The 25,839-nt window shown below is 42.9% G+C and overlaps 1 protein-coding gene across 5 annotated transcripts in view; it reads left to right on the top strand.

The window, feature by feature from the left end:
• Nucleotides 1–25,839, top strand: part of SYT16 (synaptotagmin 16) — a 65,455-nt gene that overhangs the window by 15,800 nt on the left and 23,816 nt on the right. The window contains exons 4-5 of one of the 5 annotated variants that reach the window (XM_050336761.1): nt 8,199–8,240; nt 8,492–9,118. The exons of 1 other annotated variant lie outside the window; for it this stretch is intronic. In XM_050336761.1, the coding sequence (XP_050192718.1) occupies nt 8,563–9,118 (556 nt within the window). In that variant the 5' untranslated portion in view covers nt 8,199–8,240; nt 8,492–8,562. Of the gene's footprint in view, nt 1–8,198; nt 8,241–8,491; nt 9,119–11,641; nt 11,743–25,839 lie in introns of those variants that run through there. 3 more of the 5 variants (XM_050336763.1, XM_050336762.1, XM_050336766.1) reach the window with 3 other exon arrangements.

Genomic DNA, 25,839 nt, shown 5'->3' on the forward strand with positions numbered 1-25,839 from the left:
TGAGTCCATCTCTTGTGCTGCCCTGATTGCTTCCCACTCAGCTGCAGGAGTCCATTCACTGGGAGGGCTGGAGCTCATCTGCACACAGCCAGCATTTAGGATGCACTTGGCACTGCGAAGTAGAGGCTCAGAGCAGGGTGCAAGTCCTGGTAGAGAAGCTGGTGACAACATAACTGACAGGAGAGTAGCACAGAGCATGCCAAGCTTGCTTGGCTATGCCCAAGCATGTGCAGGAGGAAGGGATAATGGCCTGAAGCAGGCCTGGACTGTCTGGAGTGATGTAGAGCCTTGATGTAGGTCATGTGCAGAACTCCTTAGTGAGGGAAAGATTAAATACCACACCTTTAGAGTCAGCTGGAGTGGTTCTCCACAGCATTGGTGATCTTTCTGGCAGTGGGGTAGTGTGTATATGTGAAATTTCCCCTGAATCATCTCTCCACACAAGGAAGGAAGATCTTCCCTTGAGCAAGGCTTGACAGATGCTGATGAGGTCTTGTGTGAGACCTTTTGATGCCGTCATGGTTTGGTATCCCTTTCTGTAGTGTGAATTTCAGGACCAAGAAGTGGTGATTATGATTTTACATACAGTATTTATAATGTTGGGGAGCCCTTTGCTTCAGAAGTTCACAGGTGCAATAATTTTCACAGAAACATGTGGCAGTACTGGGCAAACCCTTGTGCAAAGAGCTGTATCTAACCATATGCTTCAGTGCTGTGACTCGAAAAACTAAAGGGCCCTTTTTGTTCTATACAGTCATCTTTTTATAATGATGTGACCTGAGACTTTGAAAGAAATCATAATTTCCTGATTGTGCTTTATGCAAAAATATTCCACTTGTGCCTTGCCTCAAACCCTTGTGATGTTAAGGATGTACTCCTTGGTACGTGAAAACAGCATAAACGTCATGAGGTTTGAAGGAACATTTCTTTCCATTTTTCCTTCTGTTTTAGCAACCTCAAGAGTGCTTTCAGTTCATGTTCTCAAGCTGTTCTGCACAGCCACTGCTCCAGCCTCTGGGGCTAGCAGCACACTTTAAATAAATAAAGGGAGCTGCAGTTCTTATGTAAACCACTCATCTTCCATAGCTGAGGCTGCAAGGAAAGCATCAACACCTGTAACACTCACCAAGGGCAGGGATGTTAGCAGTGCTGCCTGGGTGCTGACCTGCATTGTCAGCACTGCCCTGGGCACCAGTCACGTGCAGTGTGTGGGACTGTCAGATGAGAGCAGAGGCAGAGCTTCATGTTTAGGAACAAATGATGTGGGTGAGTGTGACAGCACCAGTCTGGCATGCACAGTGCACTGGCTTCCTCCAAAACAATGGTAAGCTGTGGAAAGCCCAGGAATGTGCTTCTCCAAAGAAACACAGTTAGGGTTGGTCTTTGTAACTCTGATACTGATTACCCAGTAGCTCCACTATCCTTGGCAAGTGCAGGTTGAAAATGACCCTAGCTGAGATAGGTAGCTCAGCCAAGGTGTTCGGTTCCTTGACCAGCCAGTGGTAGGAGTGGAGAGAAGCTTGTGAAAGGAAAGTTTCTCAGTGCCCAAATGAAGCCACTCTTCTAAAGTGCTTTTTCTCTAAATTGCTTCTATAGAGGCACAGAGGAAGAGTGGCTGGACATGGGACAGTGTGACTGTTGCCACTGATGCCTGCCCTAGAAGTTAGAGAGCCTGAATTAAATGAAGGATAAGAGATAGCAAAGAGGGCAGTTCCTAAGCTGGTAAGGACAACTGCCTACTCAGATCTATGGCTCCAAATTCCTTTAAATTCTTTGAACCTAGGTCTGGTTTTCCCTGTGACCCCTCAGCCTCCCAGCATGTCCAGATGGACTGGTGGTTGACTTAGTAGAAGTGAAAGGAGATGGAAACCACAGACACATGTGTGCACACAGAGGTGGATAACCAGGAATCATTCACTGCATTTTTGGTTCCCAGACAGCTCTGTCTGCACTGCTCGATGGTGGTCCATACAGAGCAATTCCCGTAGGCTCTGTAAGGATTGAGTGTGTGCGTGGGGGGGAAGGAGTAACAGTAACTGGGTGGCTCCTCAAAATGTTTCTAAAATATCTTCATTGTGTTAAACAGCTAGACATGCTCTCCCACTGCTTATTTCCATGCAAGTAATTGCTCTGATTGACCCTGACTTGTTCACTTGCTGCAGACTGGGTAGTGTGATTTCAGGCGGGGAGGAGACTCAGTCCACGGGGTCTGCTCTGTGGAACAGCTTGACAGCACAGGTGGGTGGGTTCGAGTGGTGGTGTAAGTTGGTGTTTCTCCAGCCTTTTGAACTTGTGATTTCCTTTTGGCTCTTCTGCCTTCATGCAAGGAGATGAATGACAGAAGCTCAATTACAGAACGGGCTGCAATTTCTGACTGCAGGTTTCCTCTTTCATTCCCCTAATCCAGTAATTACAGATGTTTCTCACTCCTTTACGCTGAAGGAGCAGAGTTACCTCTACTAACACCACTTTTCTAATACACCAATGGTTTGTGAATTTCTTTATGCCCTTTTTGCAACCCTCAGTTGGAGAAGTATAAATAATGTTATTCATTGCTGCTTTTTGTACTACCGCTTGGCACAGAGCTGTTAGTTTTTTGTGCCTATGCTGACAACTGGCTCTTTAAAGGCAAAGGACTTTATTTTGATTTGAAGGATGTTCAGTGGAGTCACTCTGGACTTAACACCAGTGAAAAGTCAGAATCTGGCTCTTCCATATATCCAGGCCAAATATCATGATCAAGGAACATGTTTCCATTTTCTATGTCCTGAAAATTTGATCAAGTTTTGTATTAATATTTTGGTGGCAGCAATATCTATCTGTGCATTATCAGATCCTCTATTTTTTGGGCACACTGGACTTACATGAAATGAACACAAGTTCAGGAGGTCTTACAGACTGGGCAAAACCAAAGGTGTGAAGTGGTCAGCATAGGAAATCGCCATCAGCTCCTCAGCCCCACTGCTGATGGAATTTCTGACCAAAATATTTGGATGTTGGTCTTCTAGGAACACTTTTTTTCCTTGAATTTGTCATTATATACTCTGTATGGTAGAGAGACCTGGATTTTTTTGAAAAAGGCTCCACAGTTTTGAATGTTTAATGTCACATTTGCATAATTCCTTTTTTCTTCTGTCCCTTTCCTCTTCTCCCCGTCCCACTGAAACTGTGAGGATCAGTAATTGTTGCCATTATTATTGACAAAAGAAGAGCATGAACAAAGGAATGGGAAGAAAGGAGGAGACACCATGGAGCTAAATATCCTGATCAAAACCACTTCTGTCATTTGGGTATCAATTTGTACAGCTAATTTGGCACAGCATCACTAGAGAACTGCCTGCAAAGACATGAGATGATTTGGGAGTGAGAAATAGGTCTGCAGGCTTCCTCTGCGTAGGCTGCACCCCGTGCAGTCGGGTACATTGCTGTCTGTCTGATCCCATCTTTGTTTCCACTTCACCCTTTCGGGGCTTGCAGGACCAACATGTTGCAGCACTGGGTTTATTGCCGTGTTGATTTGTAACCCCTGAATGTTTCCAATGAGGTGTTTCTAATTTATTGGCATAAACCATTAGGTTTTCCTTGAATGCCCTGGAGTTTCTGATTCACCAGCTGAAAACTATTATTACAGAGCACATAATAACTTGGAAAGTGCCTCTGTCTTATCTTTTTTTGTGTGTTAAATCCAGCTACATAAATAGCATTTGTATAGCACATAGGCCAAAAAAGTACCAAGATGTTCTGTATTTCAGTTTTGTTTTTACCTTAGGGAAGCTTGGCCAGTAGTGACACTCACAGTTGATGTGACCCTTGGCTCTGTCTGTGAACTTGCCTCATAACACTTCTGCGAGAGGCTCCAATCAACTGAACAGCTTCAAGGGCACAGGCTGGGGTTGGCATTGTGACACTTTCGACTGGAAATACATTCTCATCACAGCAATATTTGGTTATCCTTCACTGTGAGGGTGGAAGGGCTTTGCTTGTTAGATGTAATTCTGGCAACTACAAGAGGAGCAAAGAGTCCAGATTGTTCCCAGAACTAGGACAGAGGATTTCTTGGCCCAGTGTTGCTACTGCCTGCCTTCTTCTGAGTACATTTCTAATCTCACCTTTGCTATTTCAAATGTGTTCTAATTGGGTTCTAGTCTGAAAGGAGGACCAGGCTCATTAATAGTAACTCTTTTTGAGCTCCTGAAAACTAAATAATCTTAGCCCTCCAAGCTCTCCTTACTTTCTCCTTTCATGAACAGCAAAATGGCCTTACCTTTTACACAGCCTCTTGATGTTCTAGGTATCAGCTTCGATTCATACCTTGGTTTAGGTTTTTCCCCCTGAGCTTGGAGCAGGGCTTCATGTGGGTCTGTCACACTGCTGTTCCTCGATGTCCACACAAATAAATCTTCTGTCCATGGATCTGATCTGTGGCAGGTCAGGTGGGCACGATCCTCTTTGTATGAGATCAGGAAATAAAAGTGCAAATTATTAACAATGTTCTTATTAAAAGTTCTAAGAGGTGGGGAAGTAAGGAATCTTTCCTCTGGGAATGTAGGCACATGTAGTGTGGCTGTTGAAAGCAGAGACTCGACACAGTGCTCAGAATTTCAGTTGTGATCAAGTGGATTCAGCAACTTGCCCAAACTGTTAAAAAAAGGCTTCTTGGTACAGTTTTCTTGGTAGTGGTAAAAGAAGTACATTGTTCTAAAAGAGTGGTGTGACAAAGATGTCTCCTGATCACTGGAAGCTGGGAGCTGGTTTCATCTTTCTGTGTCTCTACTGGGGGTAGTGCATTCCGAGGCAGAGAGGTGAGTCTGTGCATTTCTTCCTCATCTGTTATTTCAGAAATAATAGAACCCACTCAAAAACTGTTCAGTTATTACATTTTGGGACACTATTTTCAAGCTGTGCTCCATAAGACTCCCTGCAAGGGAGGAGCTTGGTAGAAAACTTTTTCAGGGGCCACACAAAAAGTGACTGAAGCAAAGGAAGTTTGTGTCTCTGCTCTGCAATAGCTTGAATAAGGGAAATTATAAGAAATGCACATCTGATGGCACCTTTTTTAGGAACCTACATATCAAGAAACCTGAAAGACATTTTGGTAAGATTACAAACCTCTGCATTGTGGTAGTGTTTGGAATTCTCTCATAGTCTTCTTTTTTTAGCCATACAGTAATTGCACCTCCCAATGGGAATGCTACTCAGGAATAATGATCCTATCAAGACAAGGGAATATAGATTATAGTAAAGGTTATGATGGTTTCTGTGAGAAGCTTAACATTGATCCTTTTAGCTATCGGATTTTCCAGGAGGGGAAAAAAAAGCATAACAACTTTGAGTTAGGCATGTGATTTGGTGTGAAAATTCTTATGATTAGTTTTAGAAGATGGAACTTGAAGTGAATTTGCTAAACTTTTCTTTCTCTCTCTCTTTTTTTTTTTTCTGAATACTTTTGAAAAGAAATGGATTTTTATTTCCCACACATTTTATGTTTTTCTCAGTTATTTTACTTTTTTTCCCTTCTAATGCAAGTCAAAACTGTTAGAGAATTCAAAAGCAAAAATCCGTTATGTTGAAAAGGCCATGTTGTGAAATATATCATAAACACCCTGTTAGAGCAGCATCTCCTAATTAAGGGAGAGAGCTCCTGGGAAACAGTGAGCCTGTGACACAGCTCAGCCCCCTTTGATCCTCTGTTGAGTTTGTAAAATTGTTGCCTGCCTAAACTTGTCTGCAGCTTGTTACACATTTTATCCATCTGCTGCAAGAACAAAAATAAATGATTTATAATTCAGTTGAACTCCAGTTGTTCCCTGTATCACTGGCTGTGGAGTCTTCAGTAAGATGGAAAAGAGAGGAGGAAAAGCCAAGCAAAGGCTAAACAGAGTCAGGCATCCTGGAAAAGGCATTGCTTTTGCATGTAGGGATTGTATAGGTACTGCATTGCAAATTGCACGGGTGAGTTGCAGGTGTTACTGTAACATGGTTAGGAATTTTTGGGTGAAATGTAGTTCAGTGTCTATCCATTGTCTATCAACTGAAACCAAAGCACTTGTAGTGTTTGTCCGGTTTTAATCCAGACCGATTTCCAGGTCTTGGGTAGAATTCTGCACTGTGACTATTTCAGTGTGTTTGTGTTGTGTTTTCCCCCAGCCTGCTTACAGCAAGGTGATCCAGGCAACCACTTGGTGCATAAAAGTTCACGTTCAAGTTTTATCTGCCACTTTGGCTGACTGGGTGACCACATCCAAGCCCTGCAGGTGGCTGTTAATCACTGCATTAATTCCCTTACTACAGTGAAATCTTGCCTTGAAAACTTCTCCCATCTTTATGGTTGTGATACGAACCTGCCTGTGTTGGAGTCTCTTGTGCAGGACCACGATGTTTGCCTGAGCATGGTGCAGTCAGCCACAGCATCCAGGAGAAGTGGGGTGCCTCTGCTGGACCAATTAAGTGTTAGCTCTGAAATCTAATAACAAGAGGAGCTAGTTATTCCCTACGCAAATATCACAAGGCTGCGTTCTGTTGATTTTTAGAGCAGATCAGCACTTCATTTTAGCACCCATATGTTTTGTCTGCATTGGTTAGCTATCACTCCTGGATACCTGAATCCCTCATGACAGCAGGGCTACTGCTGTCATGAATCTTGCTGCTGAGATGGAGGCTGATTTCATCAGAAATCAGAGATTGATTTGCTGTTGCCTGTAAATAAATGACAAGTTAAAGATTTATCTAATAGCCAGTACTTACCCATCTGAGTCTATCTCCTTCCATGCCTGGGAGAGCCCCACTGTCACAAGTAGTTACAAGAAGTCTCCTTCAGTGGCTTCTCTGTTGCTGTGATTTACCGGTAGCAAATCTGCATTGTGCTGAAAATGTGTTGTTGGGAGCGTGTCATCTCTTTAGGTCTATGAGAAAATAAGTTGCACAAAGCAGAGAGGCTTTGCCAAGGGCAGGGTTGGAAAGAGGAGAGTCAAGGAAGGGAACAGCTCACCTGGGAGGTTGGGCCATGACACTGTCTGTTCCTTGCCAAAGATTTAATGTATGGCAGGGAGCTGTACCCGGGTCCCGGCGGCTGAGCCAGAGGCCGGCGGCTGACAGACGGATCCTGGAACAGTCTGTGCCCTGAGCACAGAGAGTTTGCAACAGCCACCAGCTTTTAAAATGGCTTTGGTAACCTACATTCATTCACTGCCCTTGCAAGGACTGTAATTCTTAGCACTCGCTGAAGCTGCCAATAAACCTGTTGGAAGTGTCTGCAGCACAAGTCAGCATCACTGAGCAAAACTATTTGGCACAGGTGTTTTAAAAGGTAAAGTCCTCTTAAGTCACTGATCTCATCTGTAAAAGAGCTGCTCACCAAACAAGGTGGGTTCTCCTTAGTCCTTGCTCCATTTCAAAATCCCAAATATTGGAATTCCCACTCCATTTGTCTGGTGAGCATTTCACAAGTAATACACTTGGCTGCTGAGCTTATTTTCTTGCAGCTTACATTGTATTTACCCTTTTATAATTTGATTGCTTTTAGACCTATCAATTCAGCATGACACTAGTGTCAGTTTTTGAAGCTTCTTTTTGCTTCTTTTTGGTTGTCTCTTAGTCTAAAATCTGCAACTGTTTAATTCTTTCTTCCTAAACCCATCATCCTATTTGTAGGTTTCTCCTTCTTCTCAGAGTTCCTAAAAGAATATCTGTCTTGTGATAATGTGGGAAGATGTATATCGGGCAAAAAGGCATGCTAACTTTCTGCAAGTTATGTTTTTATTTAGAGTTTAGATGAATTTTGAGAAAACATCATATTGACATGACACCAGTGCTTTTGTTAACTTGCTTCTGTTCCCAGTCATTTCATACCTATAATATTCCACCTCCTCTGGTTTTTTTTGGTTTTTTTTTTTTCTTTTTTTTTTTTTTTTCATTTCTATGAAGGGTAAAACAACTCTGTGTTGTGTCACTCTGTGGGCAGAGGGAGCTTTTTCACAGCCTTTCTGGAGCAATGCATTTGAGATAGTTGTCTGTCATGGGCTGGTACTGTGTCCTTTAGGCCTGTCACTTTATTCAGTCAAAACATAATTCTCCCCAGATTGTCCTCCCTTCAGCTTTCTCACCAGGACATGTTAATACTAAGGATGTGGCAGAAGCTGGAGCCAGGAGACTACCTGAGATTTTTGACTGCAGGTTGTTTTGTACTTTTTTTTTACCAGGTCTCTTGACAGCTGTAACCAGAATGTGTGCGCTTCGAAAAGGTACTTGTGTTCCAATGTTCTATGTTTTTATTTTTATATAAGTTTTAGCAATTGAATAAAAGCCTTCCAGATCTCAGCAGGAATATGTGTAATTTGTCCATCATTTCTGGATTTCTAGTGGTGTTCTCAATGGGGAGAAGTGCTTTTTCCATTTTTCCCTCTCGGTTCTAGACATCTTACGTAGATAGTGTGTCGACAGGTGTTGATGGACAAGCAATTTACAGTAATCTCTTATGGTGCTTATTCTGTAGCTCCCTGAATTATAAGTGACATGCTGGCAAAGCTGAACAACTGATCACCAGATACTGGCATAGTATTAAACATGGCTTCTGAGGCTGCTCAGAATTTCCTTCAGCCACTGTCTTCTTGGATGTCTCAAATATATGAAGCTCTCCAACAAGCAGGAGACTCTATATCTGCTTCACTGCTGAATTTGAGTGGAGTGGGTCGTAAGTCAGAAGAAGAGAGGAATCAGGACTTGGAGAATAATGGAGGAGTTTATGAGGATTATTCTGAGGAATCAGATGATGAACAAGACCTGGACCTCTGGGATGAAGAATATTTATCTCCTAGAGAAGATGATTACATTGGGGGTCCCAATCTTGCTTCACAAAACCTCCCTCATGGCTCTGACTTGGGTCCACAGAGGCAAAAACGAGTTAAAAATACCGGCACCTTGCCAGAGCAGTGTGTTGAAAACACCAGGTCTTTGACAGCCAATGGATCCTACTGGACAAGTGAAGATCTCCAGCCACTTGATCGGCTTCCTCCCATCGCTGAGGAAGAAGGTGAGCCCTCTATGAGGATGGGAGGTCATGAGCACAACTTCAGCTTGGGTGGCTCCTTAAAAAGTAATAATGACAAGGCAAGTTTTGCAGGTAAGCAGCCAGCATGCACCCTGACAGTATTATCCAGACCTTTCTTTTCCTGGTATTGATTTGATTTAGTTGCTAATCTGCTCATTATGTTCTGTGTTGTCTTTGTCTCCCACAGCTAAAATAAAACTCCCCAAATCCCAAAGAAAAATCTTAACCTTTCCAGTTCTTCTCTCATTCGTGAGACTAATTTCATTGAAGTAAGTGGAAATCTCCAGGGAGAAAGGCTGCGTATTAGAAGGCAATCAGGCCTTGTCACTGCAGCAAGGAGTGTTTTGCTCCCCCTCCCTGTTTAGCTTCTTGTAGAAGGACCCTTCAAAGGGAATGTTTAGCCTTAAGCCTTTGCTTTGAGAACCATCTGCCTTTGCGTCATTGCTATTAAAGATATATATAATCTCAAACCTTGTTTCTTTGTGCCAGCAATCTCAAGATGTTACTGTGCCATGTGCTGTGAAATGCTGTACTAAAAAACCAGACATATCTCATGATTTTATGGATGAAAGGCTCCCAAATCGCTTTCCTCCCCTCCCACCACCCCCACAGCCTTTTCAAATAAGACTGAAGAGGACAGCAGGCAGGAGATTATGGAAAGGAGAACTGAGTTTGATATTTTCAGTTTAAAATAGGCCTAACTATGACTTCTGATCATTAAGTGACAGGAACAGCTTTTCAGACGATGGCATTCAGGGCTGAGGTTCAGCCGTGTGACTTGTACTCCCTCTCTATCACAATTAGTGATGCTGAAAGTTTCCAGAGTTCCAGAGGTTTGGTGGAGGTTTATGTCCTGACCACACACAGGAAAGCTGCAGTCCTGCTGGCACCATCCTTGGGTCTTGCTGGGATAAAGTTGCTCTTTGCAAACATCCTAGGAATGGGGATAAGGGAGGAAAGGGGACTGGTGGGACTGGATCTGCAATATGGAGCTGATGAAGAACTTGACTCACTGAGAATTTTCAGAATTTGGCTTCAAATATCTAATTTTTTTTTTTTTTTAGTCGAGCAGTAGATGCTCTTGAAAATATGTGTTTTATTATGACCAAGAGCTTTTCATCACTCTTGGCTTCTAGGAAAGTCGTACATATTTAGCCTTTTCCGTGCAGACTGTTGAAGATCAGCCTGTTTGTTTTTGAATTTAATAGGAATATCGGACTGAGAGGGTATAAACCTTGATGGTGTCCTCTAATGAATGTTAAAATTAGTTCTTTTCTTTATTACTATTTCTCACAATGTTATGGCCACGGAGTAAATAATTAAAAAGAGATTTTGGTCTTGTTGTTCTGTCTCCCAAACTGGGACTGCTTGTTTAATATTCCAAATGAACCACTGCCAGTTCTCAGGTTAAGCACCTCAGAGCTGTATCTCTTGGAACCCAACCTCTACCTTCTGGTATCCTTACACATCGCCTGTCTGGTATCCTGCCCCAGGGTTTTTTCATAGGCACCAAGTCAAGGCTGCTACAGGGCTGGATTTACTGTGTGTGCTTGGATTATGGGCCTAGTGTGTGCACAGAAGTCATGGAGCAGGGCAAATAGGGTCCTTTCAGGCAATGCTGGGGCCATGGATCCTCTTGACAAGTGCTATCCTGGGCATACCTTCCTCCTGCAGAGCCTGTACACTCCCAAGAGGGGCTGTTAGAGCAATTCACAGCAAATCCTGGGGCTCATCCAGGTGCCAAATGCATCATTCCAATGGTAGCCTCCACATCTTTGTCCTGTCTCTGGACTACACCCTTGCTGACAGTGGATGGAGGTGAAAGGAGGTGAGCTCTTAGGGAAATGAGAGCCAGGAATGGGCTGCTGTCACTGTCAGAGCTGCTTGTCACCTGCAATCTTGTCTGCAGGGACTTCTGAGAAGGAGGGTCCTTAGGAGTGTGTGATGGACCAGATGAAGTTTCCTGATGAGAGATTTGGTGTGACAGACAGATGCCAGAGTAACCCATCACTGCAGCTGAAAGGGAGGGTCACCCTGGACCTCTCTCCCAGCTGAGAGCAGGTGCTGATCAAGTTGCTGTTGGAGTCCCTCTAAATACTTCTTGTTTTTCCTTCTCAGTAAGCTCTCTGGAGCCATTATGGACTGGAAGGCTGGCCCCAGCACCTACCTTGCTGCTTCCTAGAGCTCTCTACTTCCACATGGAGCACTTTAGGGAGCATTGCATAGCTTTTCACACCAGAAGGAACATCACTCCAAATGCTCTCAAATAGGCTTTAATCTTTTAATCTCTGCAATGCACTGCACAAAGGGCCATCCAATGGTTTCAGGACTTCATAGTCGTAAAGTTGGCTGTTTGAGGGTTAGAGGGCTGGGAACTGATGCCTTTTTTTTTATCAGAAATAAGTTGTATGATGGGAGAGAAAGTGCTGAACTGTGATTTGAAAATGTCTTCCACAAACTCTTTGATGTGAAAGAACTCGTTTTGCTCTTCTAAGTGAACTTTCACTTCCAAAACACACATGCTCTTTGTATTTTATTTTTCAACTCTTTATTTCCTCTTTTTCCTTTAGATTCATTCTGTAACATCAAGAGTGTGAACTCTTCTGATGGTAACCTAGACATGCAGAGAGACTGTAATACCCTGGCAACTTAAAATTTCAGTCATGGATTAAAATGATCAAGAGAAGATATTTGAGGTATCCTTATTTCTGTTAGCTTTGTTACCTAAACCTGAGTGACAATGTAAGCAAGTATACGGACTTGCTGACATTCAGCAAAGCCATTTAGTAGCATCAGAATGAGCTTTGAAGATTTTTCCTTTCATTTGGTTGTTTCACCACCCCCCCAATTCTGCAAAATACATGTTTCTTGTTTATCCTTACATTCTTTTCAGAACATTGCATCTTGACTTTATTTCACTTAATGTACCACATTTCTCTCCACAATAGAATATTTTAAAGCTAAATTGGCACAAAACAGTAGCAATGCTGAATGCTTTTTGTTGCCATGGAAATATTTCTGGGCACTTACTGAAGACCTGGTTGCCAATAGTAATGTAACAGAGAAAATAGATATGCTTCATTTAGCAGCCACTGGTGATTAAAGAGCCACAGAAACTTGTTACAAGGTCATTCCAATATATAGTTTATTGGGTTTAGGGGAAAAAAACCCACAGCCCTAGATGAGAATCATTTTCTCTTAAAAGAGATGCAAAACAAAATCCAATAGATGTTCCCTTCCCTTAAACTGACAGCATGCTTCTGAGATGAAATAAAATAATGCTGTAGCTAAAAACCATCATTACCCCTTCTCCTTTTTACCAAATATGTTTTTGATCACATTTTTGCCTCCTAGGAAATGTTTCCTAACTCCCAGAGTAGATTTTTTTAGGCTCTAAAGCAGCATACACATTGTTGAAAACCATTTTTAGTCTTAGGGATTTAATAAAGTGTTTGAGCAATGAAATTTTTGGGTTCTTGAGTAAAACTTCTGTCAGACACTGCGAGGCATGCTAATCACAGGGTGCAGGTTTGGCTGCTGCTGAGCCCTGGTCTGTAATTAAGTGATGCTACTGAAGTTGTAGCAAGGTTTCCAACAGATGCAGGAGAAGTTTTTCACTTTGGGTGCTTTTGATTCACAGCTTATTAATGAAGGTAATTCAGGAAATATTGCAATGCAAGGTTTTTATTTTAAGAAGTTAGTGATGGGAAGGCAGTTCATGCAGATCCCTGCCACCACCAATGATTTAGTTGTGAATTTTGCAGATGAACTTGCTCTTGCAGACCCTTGTCTGTTGTCTGACCTCAGTGTTTCTGATAGAGAAATTGTCTCACATTTGCAGAGCAGAGGGAGAGCAGCCTTTGCATCCCCCTGTGGCTTAAATCCTGCTGCTCAGCTGACTGGGGGTGGCTGGCAAGAGCACGGCTGCCAAATCCATCATCGCACATTTGGCTTAAAAAAATTGAAAACAAAACAAAACCCAAAAAACAGCAGAGCAATAAATCACATAAAAAAGTAGTGCACTGCGAGTAGAGGGGTAGACTTGGCCAGTCCATCCACTTCCCAGCATGAATCTATAGGGAAAAAACCAGTAATAATGAGAAAGGTGAAGAACAGCACTAACTGTGCCATGAAAGAAACGGCTTTAGCCCATTTCTTCCTCAGGGCCCAAGTCCTTTGCAAAGAAGAAGCCAAAGTGACCAATAAGTCAGAAGTTTCAACAGACACTACCCTGAAAAGGCATGGGGACAGACATACCAGCAGAGCTGAGCTTTCTGAATCAGAGCTGAACTATTTTTGCATAGCAAGTTCTGTGATGGGAGAGTCTCCCGAGCTGTCTGACACTGTGTTCATAAACACTGGTGTAATATATAGGTGAGCACGACACTTCAGCTGCAAGAAGTCCTTGGAGGTTTTCCCCCATCAACTAGGCAATCTCAATGCTAGCCATAGGTGGCAATTTAGTTGCACTAAAATAATTTTTGTGACCTTGGAATGGTAAGAAGTATGACATCCTAATAGAAATCTTGCCTAGATGGGTGGATAGTGCTCCTCAATACATGTACAAGGGCAGGCACACCTCTGAGGCCCTGGGAGTTTTTAAAACTAGAAACCACTATTGCATTTACTTACCTTGGCCTCCAGCTTCACGGGGGTCATTGATTTTTGCCAGTAATTGCTGTAGTAAAGGAAATTATTCTTTCTGGTGTATATGAACACTCTCGACCTCAGTAAATGACCCTTCATATGGGCAGGAAATTCTAGGTAAGAAGTGAATTTTCATTAGGTCCTATAAATCCATATAGCAAAATATACCCACGACAAAAAGATGCTGATTAGGTGACAAATTAAATTTCTGCTTGAACTTGAGACTAAAATAGGTAGATGGTCAGTCTCCATGAAAGTAGTGAAGTGTTTATGAATTTTATCACCTGTCTGGGTATGGAGCCAGCCAGTGTTCTAGCCAGAATGTAGCCCTATAAAAATCAGTGCCTGTACTCCAAGCAGGACACTTAAAGAGTGTACACTGAATCAATATGCCTCAAGGACTGAGTGAAGGGAAGCAAAGGCAGACGGTGGACAGAAAAAAACTTCACAGGAAATACTCCTGGCAGCTCGAGTGGGGTGAAGCACAAACATGACTAGAGACATGCATCTGATCTCTGAAGAATGCCGTACAAGTCTGCAGCTTTATGAAATGAAGTGCAGACGTGAGTTTGCATTGAATGCCTTCTTTCTGGGAAATTCAGAACCACTCAAGGTGTTTGTGCACAGACTTTCGTCCTTGTGAAGGTGGTACAGTGTTCCTATTTATATTTAAAGTACTCCTTTGCAATTCTGTCTCTTCAGTGTTTCAAAGCAGAAGGGATCTTCATCCATGACACCAAAAATGAGTGGCGATGAGACCACACAATAGCCCTGAAAGGAGGGTGGGTTGTGGTGTGTCAGCTTTACAGCTGGGGAAACGAAGCCAAAGAGTGGTTCAAACCGCAGATTTTCAAAGGTGGTACCATTGCCAGCTCTGTCTTGGGCCTGTCAGCTTTGCTGTTCACCCTCAGTCAGGGATTTTGGACACAGTACTTTTGTCAGCCCATAGTAGATCAGTAGAATGGGCTTTCACCAAGTCCCTTGCTTGGTGGGCAGAGCTTCCTCTTGCCTCTCTCCCTAGGGGCATGAGAAGGGATGATCTGTTCAGGAGTACTTGTCATCTCCTCTAGTCATCTAGAAGGTTGCATAAGCTGTATGGAGAAGGATGTATTTGGGAGGATGAAATGGATTCTGCTGTTCAGAGCAGTTGCAGAACAAATTGTGTGTGTGTGTGTGTTTGTGCATGTATTTTCTGATCCACTCTTGCTAAGTGACATCCTCTTCCCACTCCCCATATGGCAGTTGCGACTCTATCTTCCTCTGGGAAGGTTGTTTAGGACTCAAGAGACCTCATTTACCAATAAACAGCATCTTGGTAGCATCTGGGAAATGCTGCCTCTCTCCTAGAAACCTTACCTCCTCACCTTCCATCTCCTACTACAGACGAGGCAGGTGTGAATGATCTCATTGTGTTGTGGTGGAGGTTACATGCAGGCATACTAGCAGCATTCTGTGCAGAGCTGGGACATAGTATTTCTGTGTGCTGATACAAACAGTAGTACTGTACTGGTTGTCTTTTTTTTTTAAATTATTTTTTTTTTTTGATGTGTAGGGTTTTATGTTTTTTTGCACTGCAGTTGTTGCTAGTTTGGCCTGCATGTGCCTAGGGAAGCATGGATAATCCATCTCCATTCCCCTCTGACCCCTTTGCATTGCTTAACAGCACAAAAACACTAATGTAAGCTTAGATGAGACAGGATCACTCTGCCAAGAGGTGAGGTGGTGTTGACCTCCACCTCTTGCCAGATTGGAGTGTGGATACGATTTCCTTGTGCCCAGTTAATTTTCAGCTGTTGTGAGGACCTGGTGGTAGCAGCCATCATTTGAGAGACCTCATAGGCTCCTGAAATAGGTTTAATAACCAAAAGGAAAGACTGCAATGAAAGAAAATAGGGAGATTACACTCATGGAGGTAAAACTGTGCAGTTTTTAAGACAATGGATGTTCTTGTTGGGCTGTAGGGGCCCTCCAGGTAATGAGGAAGGTGTGGTTGGACTGTACCTCTGCAGATGCTCTTTGTGTGATTCTCACGCAGTTTTCACAGATTTACTTGGGGAGGCTTCATCAGTACTTATTTGTGGACCAACACGAGTGACTTTGGTTGAATCTTAGATCATTCCATAGGAAAATCTGTAGAAAATCCCTGTTCATGACCATGAAAATAGGCCTCATGGCATCATCGCCCTATCTGAAAGTTCCCTAATGTCCAGGCAGGTGCTCCCCTATCTAGAGAGCTCAGTACCCACGTGAGATAAAGCATCTCTGGAGAGACTCTTTGCACTGTGCCTGAGGCTTTGCCCCACCCCAAGCTGAGCACTTGGAGGCATTTCTCTTCTCAAGCTGTGAGAGATTCAAGCCCCTACTGTCTATACAGTAGCAGCATAATCTGTGTGGGAGTATTTTCCAGCAAATAGTATGAGAGTGGTGGTACTGCTGGAGAGAAAGCCCTGAATTTGGATTAATGAGAGCCCTGAGGTTTGCTGAAACTCCGCGTTGCAAGGTCAGTTTTGGGGTCTAGGCTTATTGCCATAAATAATGTAGCTATAAAACCCTTGGGCCTGAGTTTTGCAATTGCCAGTAACTGATGTAAATCTGCAGCTGAGACACAACGTCCTTCCCCTGTCACAAAGTAGTGCTACTTCCCATGCCTGGCCCCGTGAACAAGCCACTGTGTGGTGAACTGGACCAGCCTGTTCCTTCAGCCGAGAGTTACCAGCCGCTTCCCTATGACTTTTGAATCAGGTGAGTTGGCTCCGTGATTGCTAAAACAGAAACAAGGGGAAGAGGGGAAGGGGAGGAGGACAGGGTTGCCCCTTTTGGATGACTGCCTTGGTCCTGAAGGCATGTGAGTCTTGTTGCACCACATCCTCAGCCACTGCTGCTCCCAAAGTCAGTGATTTTCCCAGGAGTGCTGTGGTATCAGAGGTCTTAGAGCAGCAGTAAAGGGGGACTGTGGTGAATCAACCCTCCGGCAGCAAGCAAAGTTTTAACTAGAAAAATCAGTGGGAAAATAAATATCTGCCTTGTTGCAATGCAGTTGTTATCTGCAGCAAATCCAAACAAACATCTTTTTGAGGGAGTTTGTTTCTACCCTGTTAACCAGCCAACAAAGGCCTGTGGGTGTGAAGCTGGTGGTTGGGTGCTATGAATGGTATGTGCATATGCTGAGTCTCACAGGTTGTGAGTGTGGAGTAGTGAAACAGCTTTACAGAGGAACAAGACTCAGTGACCTGGGTTTCCTAAATGTTTCCTTGGCCAGTTTGATTCTTGCTAGATGAAAGGACCTACTGGCAATTCAGAGAAACTTCCTTAAATGTAGTGGAGGAAGCTTACAAAGTGACTCCCTTGCATTATAAGAAGCTAAGAAAACAAATAGAAGAGGTGATGGATGGGGAACCTGAAGTGATTCAACCCACAGTGGTACAAAAGCTACCAGGAAAACTGTCATAAAAATAATATTGATAAAACTGAAACTTTTTTGTTGTTGTTGTTGAAAAGAAAGGACAGTGTCTTCTACTTCATCAGCCATTGGCATCCAGCAGATGGTTTAGTTTCCGAGTCCATGAGCATTTGCAGACCCACACCCCAGAGCACACACAGCTACACCTGTGCCCTGCAGCGTCCCCAGTGTAGACAAGACATCTGCTGACAGAAGGTGTTTTTCTGTCTCTGCAGCTGCATGTTTTCTGCAAACAACCTAACCTGTGCTGTCAAAGAGGTGTAGGCTGACTCATGGATGTAACTGCATCCACACCAGGGGGTTTCCTGGCTTAGCGGTGTCTCCTACAGTGTGTAATCTCTTTTTTCTTCCACTTCTCCACAAATCCTGGGCCTGTGCTAATAGAACCTAGAAACATAAATGAAGCCTGACTCATACTTACTCCGCATGTAAAATGTAAAGTAGGAGATTGGGAATATCAGGGACGATTGTGGTTCAGCCTCTTGGCTGCCATTTCCTGTAGCCGTGGAAGAACCCTGGACAGCACGATGAGAATCAGTTTGAAGCTGAATCCCATGTGCCTCTTTTTAAAATCCAAATTTGGGAGTAGGAAAGAAACAACAGGAAAATATGTTGGTTTTAATGCTGTTTTCTGTGGGCAGTTCTCTATTTCTTTGCACAGCAGTGCACAGAATTGGACTGTGTTGGCTCTGACTGTCATGTTGTTCCACTGTAGAGGTGCTTGATGGCCAGAGACAAATAATGTCTTCTGATTCCTCTCTGACTTTTCTGTTGTTTTGCTTATTTTTTTTTTTAAAACTTATTTTTGTTGGAAATATCCCCTGGTTTGAAGGCTTCCAAGCTGTGATTCTCTCTGCCTGCATTGCATGTAAACACCTGAATGCATTCACCTCGTGTAGCTTCCCAATTGGTTTGGTCATGAGGTAAAGACAAATGAAGAGGTGTTACAAAAAGCAGAGCACTGTCAGTTTGACACTCAGCAGAGAGGGGTGAACCTCACCTGTAACACTGGACACCAAATCATTCCCTAGTTATTACACTTAGCAGGAGGGGGCAAAAAAAAAGCACATGGTGGTGGGTGCAAGGAGAAAGCCCATCTGAAGGCTGCCTTCTCCTTGTTAGTAAGTGGCCAGTGGGTTTTAGTCGGTGATGCCTGGTCACTGTGCTCAATCTCTTTGGCCATAATGGTATGGGTAGAGGCATGAGTCTACTCCATAAATTTTAAATAAATTGGAGTCTAGGGGAATGGTTTGGATTGGGCGCTCTCCTCAGTCAAGCCCGTAAATCACGTAGTTGCATTACTGTGTTCTTCAGTTTGAACTCTCAGTTCCAGTGGCTGTGACAGTAAGAGCCAGAAAAGAAGAACTCCAAACAGAGCTGTAGTTGCATAGGAATGGGTAGGAGCAACTCCACGTGTGTTGCTGCGTGTTCCCTTTACAAAATGTTCCTTCTTTTTCTGAGAAACTTTAACAAATCCCTGGTTTGTGTCAGACCCTTCCAGTTTTCCAGAAGGAAAGCCCTTTTTTTCTGTGTGCAGTTCTGGGTTTTGCTGAGGTAGGAGCTGTGGCAGATCACTGTTTCTCTCTGTCATCCTGATAATGAAAATTTTAAGGCCAGGCCAATGTGACTGTTTCTCTAATAGCAAAAAACATGACAACGAGTGCTCCTGGGATGCTCTGGGTGTATGCATTATGCATAGATGCACTGATATGGTCTGGTTATTTGATCAAATACATTTCTTTTGTATAGTATTTCTGTTTCCTTCAGGGCTTGGTGATGCTCCCATTGAAACTCTCACTGACTTCTGTAGAGCAGAACCAAAACCTTTAAGACTGAAGTGGACACACAAGGGCAGCGTTAAACGTATAGGAAAACCAGAAATCTGGCATTTGCACAGTTTTCATTGTTCAGCCAAAATGAATGTTTTTTGTTGCTTTGTTTTTTGTTTTGTTTTGGTTTTTTTTTCTTTAACACTCAGGCACACAGGATGTATGCAGTACATCTATAGTTCCTACCTACACTATGTATTTTATTCAGTAATTTTTTTTTCCTTGGCTAAGCTTGGAGCAAATGATAAGTTATTCTTTATACTTGGTAACACTGCAGAGAAATCTTGAATTATTTATTTCATGCATTTTAGCTTAGTGTACTTGGATGCCTGTAAGCTAACTTTAACTGATTGGGTGTTTGAAATTTCTGAATAAATAGTGGTAGTTTGAAATACCTTGCCAGAAAAAGAGGTCACCCTCCTTCCTCCCCCACTGTCTCCTCTAGGGGGACAGAAAAAATAATCCCACATGTCTCCTTATGAGCAGTGGGAAGTTGATTTGTAAAACAGATGCTGCATAGAAGTAATTGAGTTGAAGTTGCTAGAAATATGTATATGCTACACAACATCTGCAGATCTCAAGATGTATTCATTATCTTTCCAGAATTTAGATTGTAATTATGGGTCCTTTATTTAAGTTTCCATGGTGATATAGAAAATGTTTCCCCCTTGTCCTTTGCTAATCAGGACACTTGTGTATTTGAATGGTGATCGTTTTCCTCTCCCCTGGGTAGAGTTACTTTTATTAATACAGAGATATTAAGTTGACATGGAGCTGTCTGCTGCTCAGGCACTGAGTCAGTAGCAAACATATCAAGGATTTGCTACAGATTCCCCAGTGCCTGGATGCTTCCAAATGTTTGTGAGAAATAGCAGCCACTGTCATAACAAGTGATGCAGTCATGCTTTGGGGATTGGTAAAACTGAAGTCAAAGTCAAGCAGCCAATAATGTATCAAACCAGGCCAAGCTCCTCTACTCCATCCCTCCACCCTTACCCATCTGTCTTAGGAAAAGGGCTCTGCTGTGTCTTGCAGGGAGTTGCAATCGGGTCAGCGCCCTTACAGGAGCAGCCCAAGGGTGCTGTATCCATGTGGCCTTTCCAAAATTTCCTATAGTAGTCAAAATTGTACACTCTGTTAAAGCACATTTGTTTAACTATGCAGCCTCATGTACATGGACCCAGGATTTTAATCTTACAGTTGTTTTAGAAAATGGCAAAATATGTGATTTAATTACTAAAGATGCTATTTTACTCAGGATTTTTGGCAAGCTGTTTAAGTGAAGAGCAGACTTTAGTTTAAGCTAGAATAATTTTTCTTTTTTTTATCTTAATCACCCAAAAGATACACATATAAATAGAACTTAACAACTTTTGCTGGGCATTTGAATAAGCTTTGTAGAGCTTGCATGACCTGCAGGTAGTGAAATGCAGGTAGTTGGCTGAAAAGGAATGTTCAGTTTTATGTGCTTTGATTATTTGAATAGATCATAGCACATTTAGGCCACAGGGTTGTTACACCTTGAAATAATTTTTATTTAAGAAAATTTCAAAGAAGCTTATTTTTAACAACCTACATAAAAATAATCATTTTTTATGGTAGCTGTTCACTGACCATTTACAAACTAATGTCTAAAATATTTTTCCTTTCCATCAGAATAGGAACACTTAGCTTTTTCCTCCAATTGAGGGCAATTGTCTGGAAGGAACAGCAGGCTTATTGTCAGACTGGCAAACCAGACCAGAGGGTCAGATGTGGTGCTGCTCCCAGAGTGGTGCTGGGATGGTGCTGGGAGCAGTTGGCTTTGGTGCTCCCAGCATCCTTGCTCTGTCCTCTCTGCCCAGGGAGTGCTGTCCTCTGTGCAGCAGCAGGAAAATTTATGGAGCTGTGACAGCAGTTGTCATTAAGTTTATACTGCAGATTTTTAACAGACCTTACACAGTGTGTAAAACCAGGATCCAGTTTCCCCACCTGTAGCAGTGTGGTTGATGTGAGGTTCGAGGTGGAAGAAGGTGCTTTCCCTCCCAAACCAGGCAGCGTCCCTGACACAGGTCCCTCCAGCCCTTTGCCTGCAGTGCCCGTTTGTTCAGCTGCTGGGGTTTGCCGTGGTGATTATCAAAGTGGGTCTTGGCAACCATATCCTACACTCCATGCTCAAGAGCAAGCAGTGGCCTGACCACACTTGACAGCTGGCTCGTTCACTCACATGTCCACAAACACGACAAACACCCCACTGCTCCTTTCCTCATGCACTGGTGGGTGAAAATACCCTGCTGTTGTGCGTCCCTGATGCTGCTGGCAGGGAGATCAGCAAAAAGCCTCTGTGTTTCCATCCTGACAGAGCAAGGCTATGTGTATATATAGTAAGTACTGAACCCTCCTTCCCCCATCTGGCGGGCATTCACACACTAATGAGGGTACAGTCATCTCCTATGCAGAGCACGTGTTGGCAGCAGGAGGGGAAGGGCATCACAGGGACGTGCTCAAATGCGTATCTTCACTTTTAAAGGTTATAATTTACATTGGTCTCCCGAGTTCGTCTGCTGCTGGCAGATGGAGTTGGCAGTGCCTGTTAGCCACGTGCTGTATTTATGTGTTGTTGGTGGTACTACCCTGAGCAGGTTACATCTGAGCTGCTTCTTCTGCACAGAAGAATTTTCCCTCTCCACCTCAGCAGGAGCTGCAGGGGAACGGAAGTGTGGGAAAGTTTTCGAGTCCTTTGCTTGCTACTTTGTCTTTGCATATGCCAATTATTTTACAAGTGGTTTTCTGTGTGTTGTGTCTTTGTGTTTGTCTCTGTGTGTGTCTTTACTGATTTACCAGAAAAATTGTTTAACATACAGAGTTGGGCGAGGTCTAAAAATATGTACACAATATGACATTCACAGACTTTCCAGAGCTTTGAAGAAGTAGATGATTCTCAGGTTCATTCCTCAAACCTCCCTAAGCCTTTGGTCCCCTTTTTCTCCCCAGAAAGTCCACCTGAGAGCCAAAAGTCTGCCATGTCCTCTGGCTTCTTGGCCAAGGGCAGCAGACTGCCTGAAGCCCGATCTGTGTTTTTCCCCCAGTGAAGAGTTACAGGGAGGATGAAGAACAGACAGCATTGTCAGGCAACAACGATGAGGTGATTAAGCAGTTTGAGATCTCTGTGTCACACTCATAAAGTTTTCGATCACAGGTATCTGAAAAAGCAACACCAGCAGGGGTGCAGCACAGACCCAGGTTCAGCCACTTGCCCTCCAGCCACAAGGAGCACAGTGCAGGAATGCAAGGGTATTGTTTGCATGAAAAAGGCTGAAGAACTTGGAGCCTAAGATCTGTAGCCTCAACACGGAGGTTCTTTTCTTGTGGAGAACAAGTCCTGATTCTTGCTTTCCCTCTTACTAAACTTGGTTTCCTGATTGGTTACCTGCAGCTAAAATACTTAGAGGGAAGAGTCTGGATCAAAGACTTGCTGAAGTCCATGAAAATCTTCCCATTAATTGTATATAGTTATTGAATTCTTCTCCTTAACCCACAGGGATTTTTATGGATTTTTACTGGAAATTTTACCAGAGTGAAGACTGCAGGACTTGGTTCCAATTATCTTTGATCTGTACCACCATCTCTTTAGAAAGCTTTTTAGCAGAAGTTAAATGTCTCTTTTCTAACAACTTAACGAACACAAGGTGAACAGTGAATGAATTATGCTGTATAATTTGCCAGTGCATATGCCAAATGTCAGACAATGACAGAAACTAAAAATTTATGGCACAGAAGGGAAGAGTTTTATGATCTTCTATGGACTAATGTAATGACTCTTTTATACAAACAGAGATGAAATGCATTTAAAAACATAGCTATTTAGAAAATTGGCCTGAACACATTCTAAAATCTGCAGAAGTTCATTAGAGGGAAGAGCCATGAAAGTGCCCTTTGTTTTTATTTCCATAGAATGTTTTAATTTTGAAATACAATTGCTTGATTTTAATGCACCCTCAAGTTAGAGAGATCATTTGAAGATATGTCTCTCCATCAAAATCTTCCTCTGGTACAACATGGTGCAGGGTCGCTCTTACTTTTCTTTTTGGAAGTAATATTAATACTGGTTAAATAGCTGTTCAGAAACTCAATGAAACCAGGTGTTGAAGCCTGCTTTCACTGAGAAATTTGGCACTCTGTCCCTTTCCTCACTAAGCTCAAGATTAATCCTTTCATTACAAACAAATGCCTATAAACTAGTCCTTGGGTGTGCCAAGTCACCCTCAAATCCAGAGAGGCTTCTGAGCACACAGAGCTGCTGTTAGGGGGTGTAGAGTGATAGCTGCACACACCCACAGCTCCTGATATGAGACTTTCCTTTGTGAGGAAAGTGGTCAGGGTAAACCCTAGATAACCCCACGTCCTGCTGCCCTCCAGGTCTGAGACCTTCATATGTGTGAGAGTCTATGTTGCCCCCTGGCAGGTGCCTTGGTCACAAAACATAAAGATTTGTGGGAGTAAAGCCATTATTGTGCCCCAAGGGTGTATCAAACGCTGTTCCAGCTGAGCAGATTCTCTGGCCTATTCGGGTTGGAGGGGTGAAGGACCTTTGGGAAGTGCTGAGTCCAGACTGGGATCATGGCATATTCAGGCTCTGCCTGAGACTTCTCTTCTCCTCATGTTCTCTTCACAGACCTTTTACACATATTGCTGGTAGTTCTAATTTCTTACAGAAGGAGAAATCTATAACAAACTTAGGCACAGAGCGAAGTTGAGCATCTTGGAGAGCCCTGAATAGCTTCTCTCCCACTCAGCCTTGACATATGGCGAAGTCTTCTCACATCATGTTCTTACAGGAGATTTTCCTTGACCCTCTGTGTCTGTTATTGGTGCCATGACAGTCTGCACTTTGGTCTCATTTGGCTTTAACTTTTCACCTGTTAAAAGAAAAATCTTTGTAGTAACCTGAATAGATCTTGGAAAGAGGAGTGCACACCACAGGAAGGAAATGTTTGGAGGATGCTCTGGGGAGATGAACGGCGTGAATGCCAGCTCTGCCCACGGCCTCTCTGCAAATCACCCTGTTAATAAAGAGCCTATTTTAGTTCTGGAAACATGGAGACTTCTCAGGCTATTACCCAGCGTGTGGTAAATTAAACAATCTTGGCCTGATTGCATAATGTCACTTGAAATTTAAGATCCTTTTTCTCTTTAACCCCTAAAATTTACAAGCCATTTTTGTTTAGATTTATTGTAATTAGATAATAATTCTGCTCCTTTGAGGCTCTTCTAGGAAGTTTTTTAGCACTTTAATGGTGGCTAGTCTCAAAATAATCAGGAGCACTGCTTGGTCTCCCTACATCAGGTTTGTTTTGTCTCAGTGCAAGGGGGCACCTGGTGCAGGGGTACTACAGAGTTATTTGGAACTGGGGTTGTAACAGGGACCAGGCAATAGGATTGCTGCTGTATGAGGACAAATATGCCTCAGTCCCACTAATTTGTATCTTTGCTGCTGTTACTGTCTTTTAGGAAGTGAAGGGTTGAAAATCACTCTTGTAGCTGGGAGTATTTCAAGTCCAAATGTACCTAGATCCATGCTCAAATCCTTTCCTCCTCTGGACCATATTTAAACAAGTTCCTAAGTTTCATTGTGAGTTTCTCTTTCACTCTGGAAAATCACAAAGACACCCTTGTGTGTGTGTGTGAAAGCACAGGATTTCCCTGGTTTCCCACAGCAAACGTGGCCTCGGTCAGCACAGGTTACAGGGACACATAAACTCTTCCTCTGTGTTTCTTGCTGGTCGATGATCTATGTGGTGTTAATTTAGTAAGATCTACCAGGCTCTGTATTTTAACTCTGGTAGTGTGTTTTAGGAAGCGATGAGACCTCTCAGGACGCTTCTTTGGCACGTTGTGATGCTTCATAAAACTGAGAGATTGTGTGTCATTTGAAAAAAATAAAGGTACCGTAGAGTAGCCAGAACATTTACCTGCCAACGTGAGGGTGGACTTCACAGTATTTTCTAGCCTGATTTTCAGTGTTTGATGTGCCAATATTTCCCTCTGTGTTTGGAGTTATCCCAGTTCCTGTTACAGCTTGATTAGGAGGTGGTGCTCACTCTTTTATCTGACAAAAGTCACAGTTTCTTCACAGCCAGTTCTCTGACCTTAAATACAGACTTTTCTGATTTATTGGTAATTTCTGCTCCCCAGATATTCCTCTTGCCTCCTTCCTTGTGGGCATAGATGACACAACAGGGAAAGTTTGGGGGACAGGATTCTTGAGAAAAGTCACACTCTTTTGATGTACAGTATTATCTGCCCTAAACCTTAGAATTGGCTGCTATTCTCTGTGGGGACTCTTGGCTAATTAAAGTTCAGATTGTTAGATAATGCTCTCTCAACCTATATCCCTGATGCTGTGCTGTTTATTCATGTCAGGTATTCATAAGACAGTTGACATTTTCTTCCTTAAAGATCTCTCAGGTAAATTACAGGCATTTTACTGCTCTGACCTTTTCCTTTACAGGAAGAACTTTTGTTTTCACCGTTTATTTTGTGAATATAGTGTTAGAACGGATGTAATTGGAGAGGTGTAGTTGTTCTAGCCTGTATAGCTGGGCTATTACCTGTAATGATCCTCTAACACTGGTTTTTATACGTGATTATCTCTTACCAAATTACTTTAAATTTAAAGAAAAAGCCAGACTGCTTCCCTGAATGGTTTTGGTGAATCACCTTTTCCCTTCCTTTCCCTGAATATTGCATTTGCTTTCCTAACACATTCATTTTGCATTTTGTGCCTGAGTCTTAGGGAGATGGCTTGCTCTATTAATATATTTCTAGAGTTCTCCTGTTACGAGTAGACTTTTATGGCTTTAATGTAGTTTTTGAAA

This window comes from Myiozetetes cayanensis, unplaced genomic scaffold (assembly GCF_022539395.1).
Source record: "Myiozetetes cayanensis isolate MyiCay16 unplaced genomic scaffold, myiCay2020 scf6-25, whole genome shotgun sequence".
Classification (NCBI taxonomy): Eukaryota; Metazoa; Chordata; class Aves; order Passeriformes; family Tyrannidae; genus Myiozetetes; species Myiozetetes cayanensis.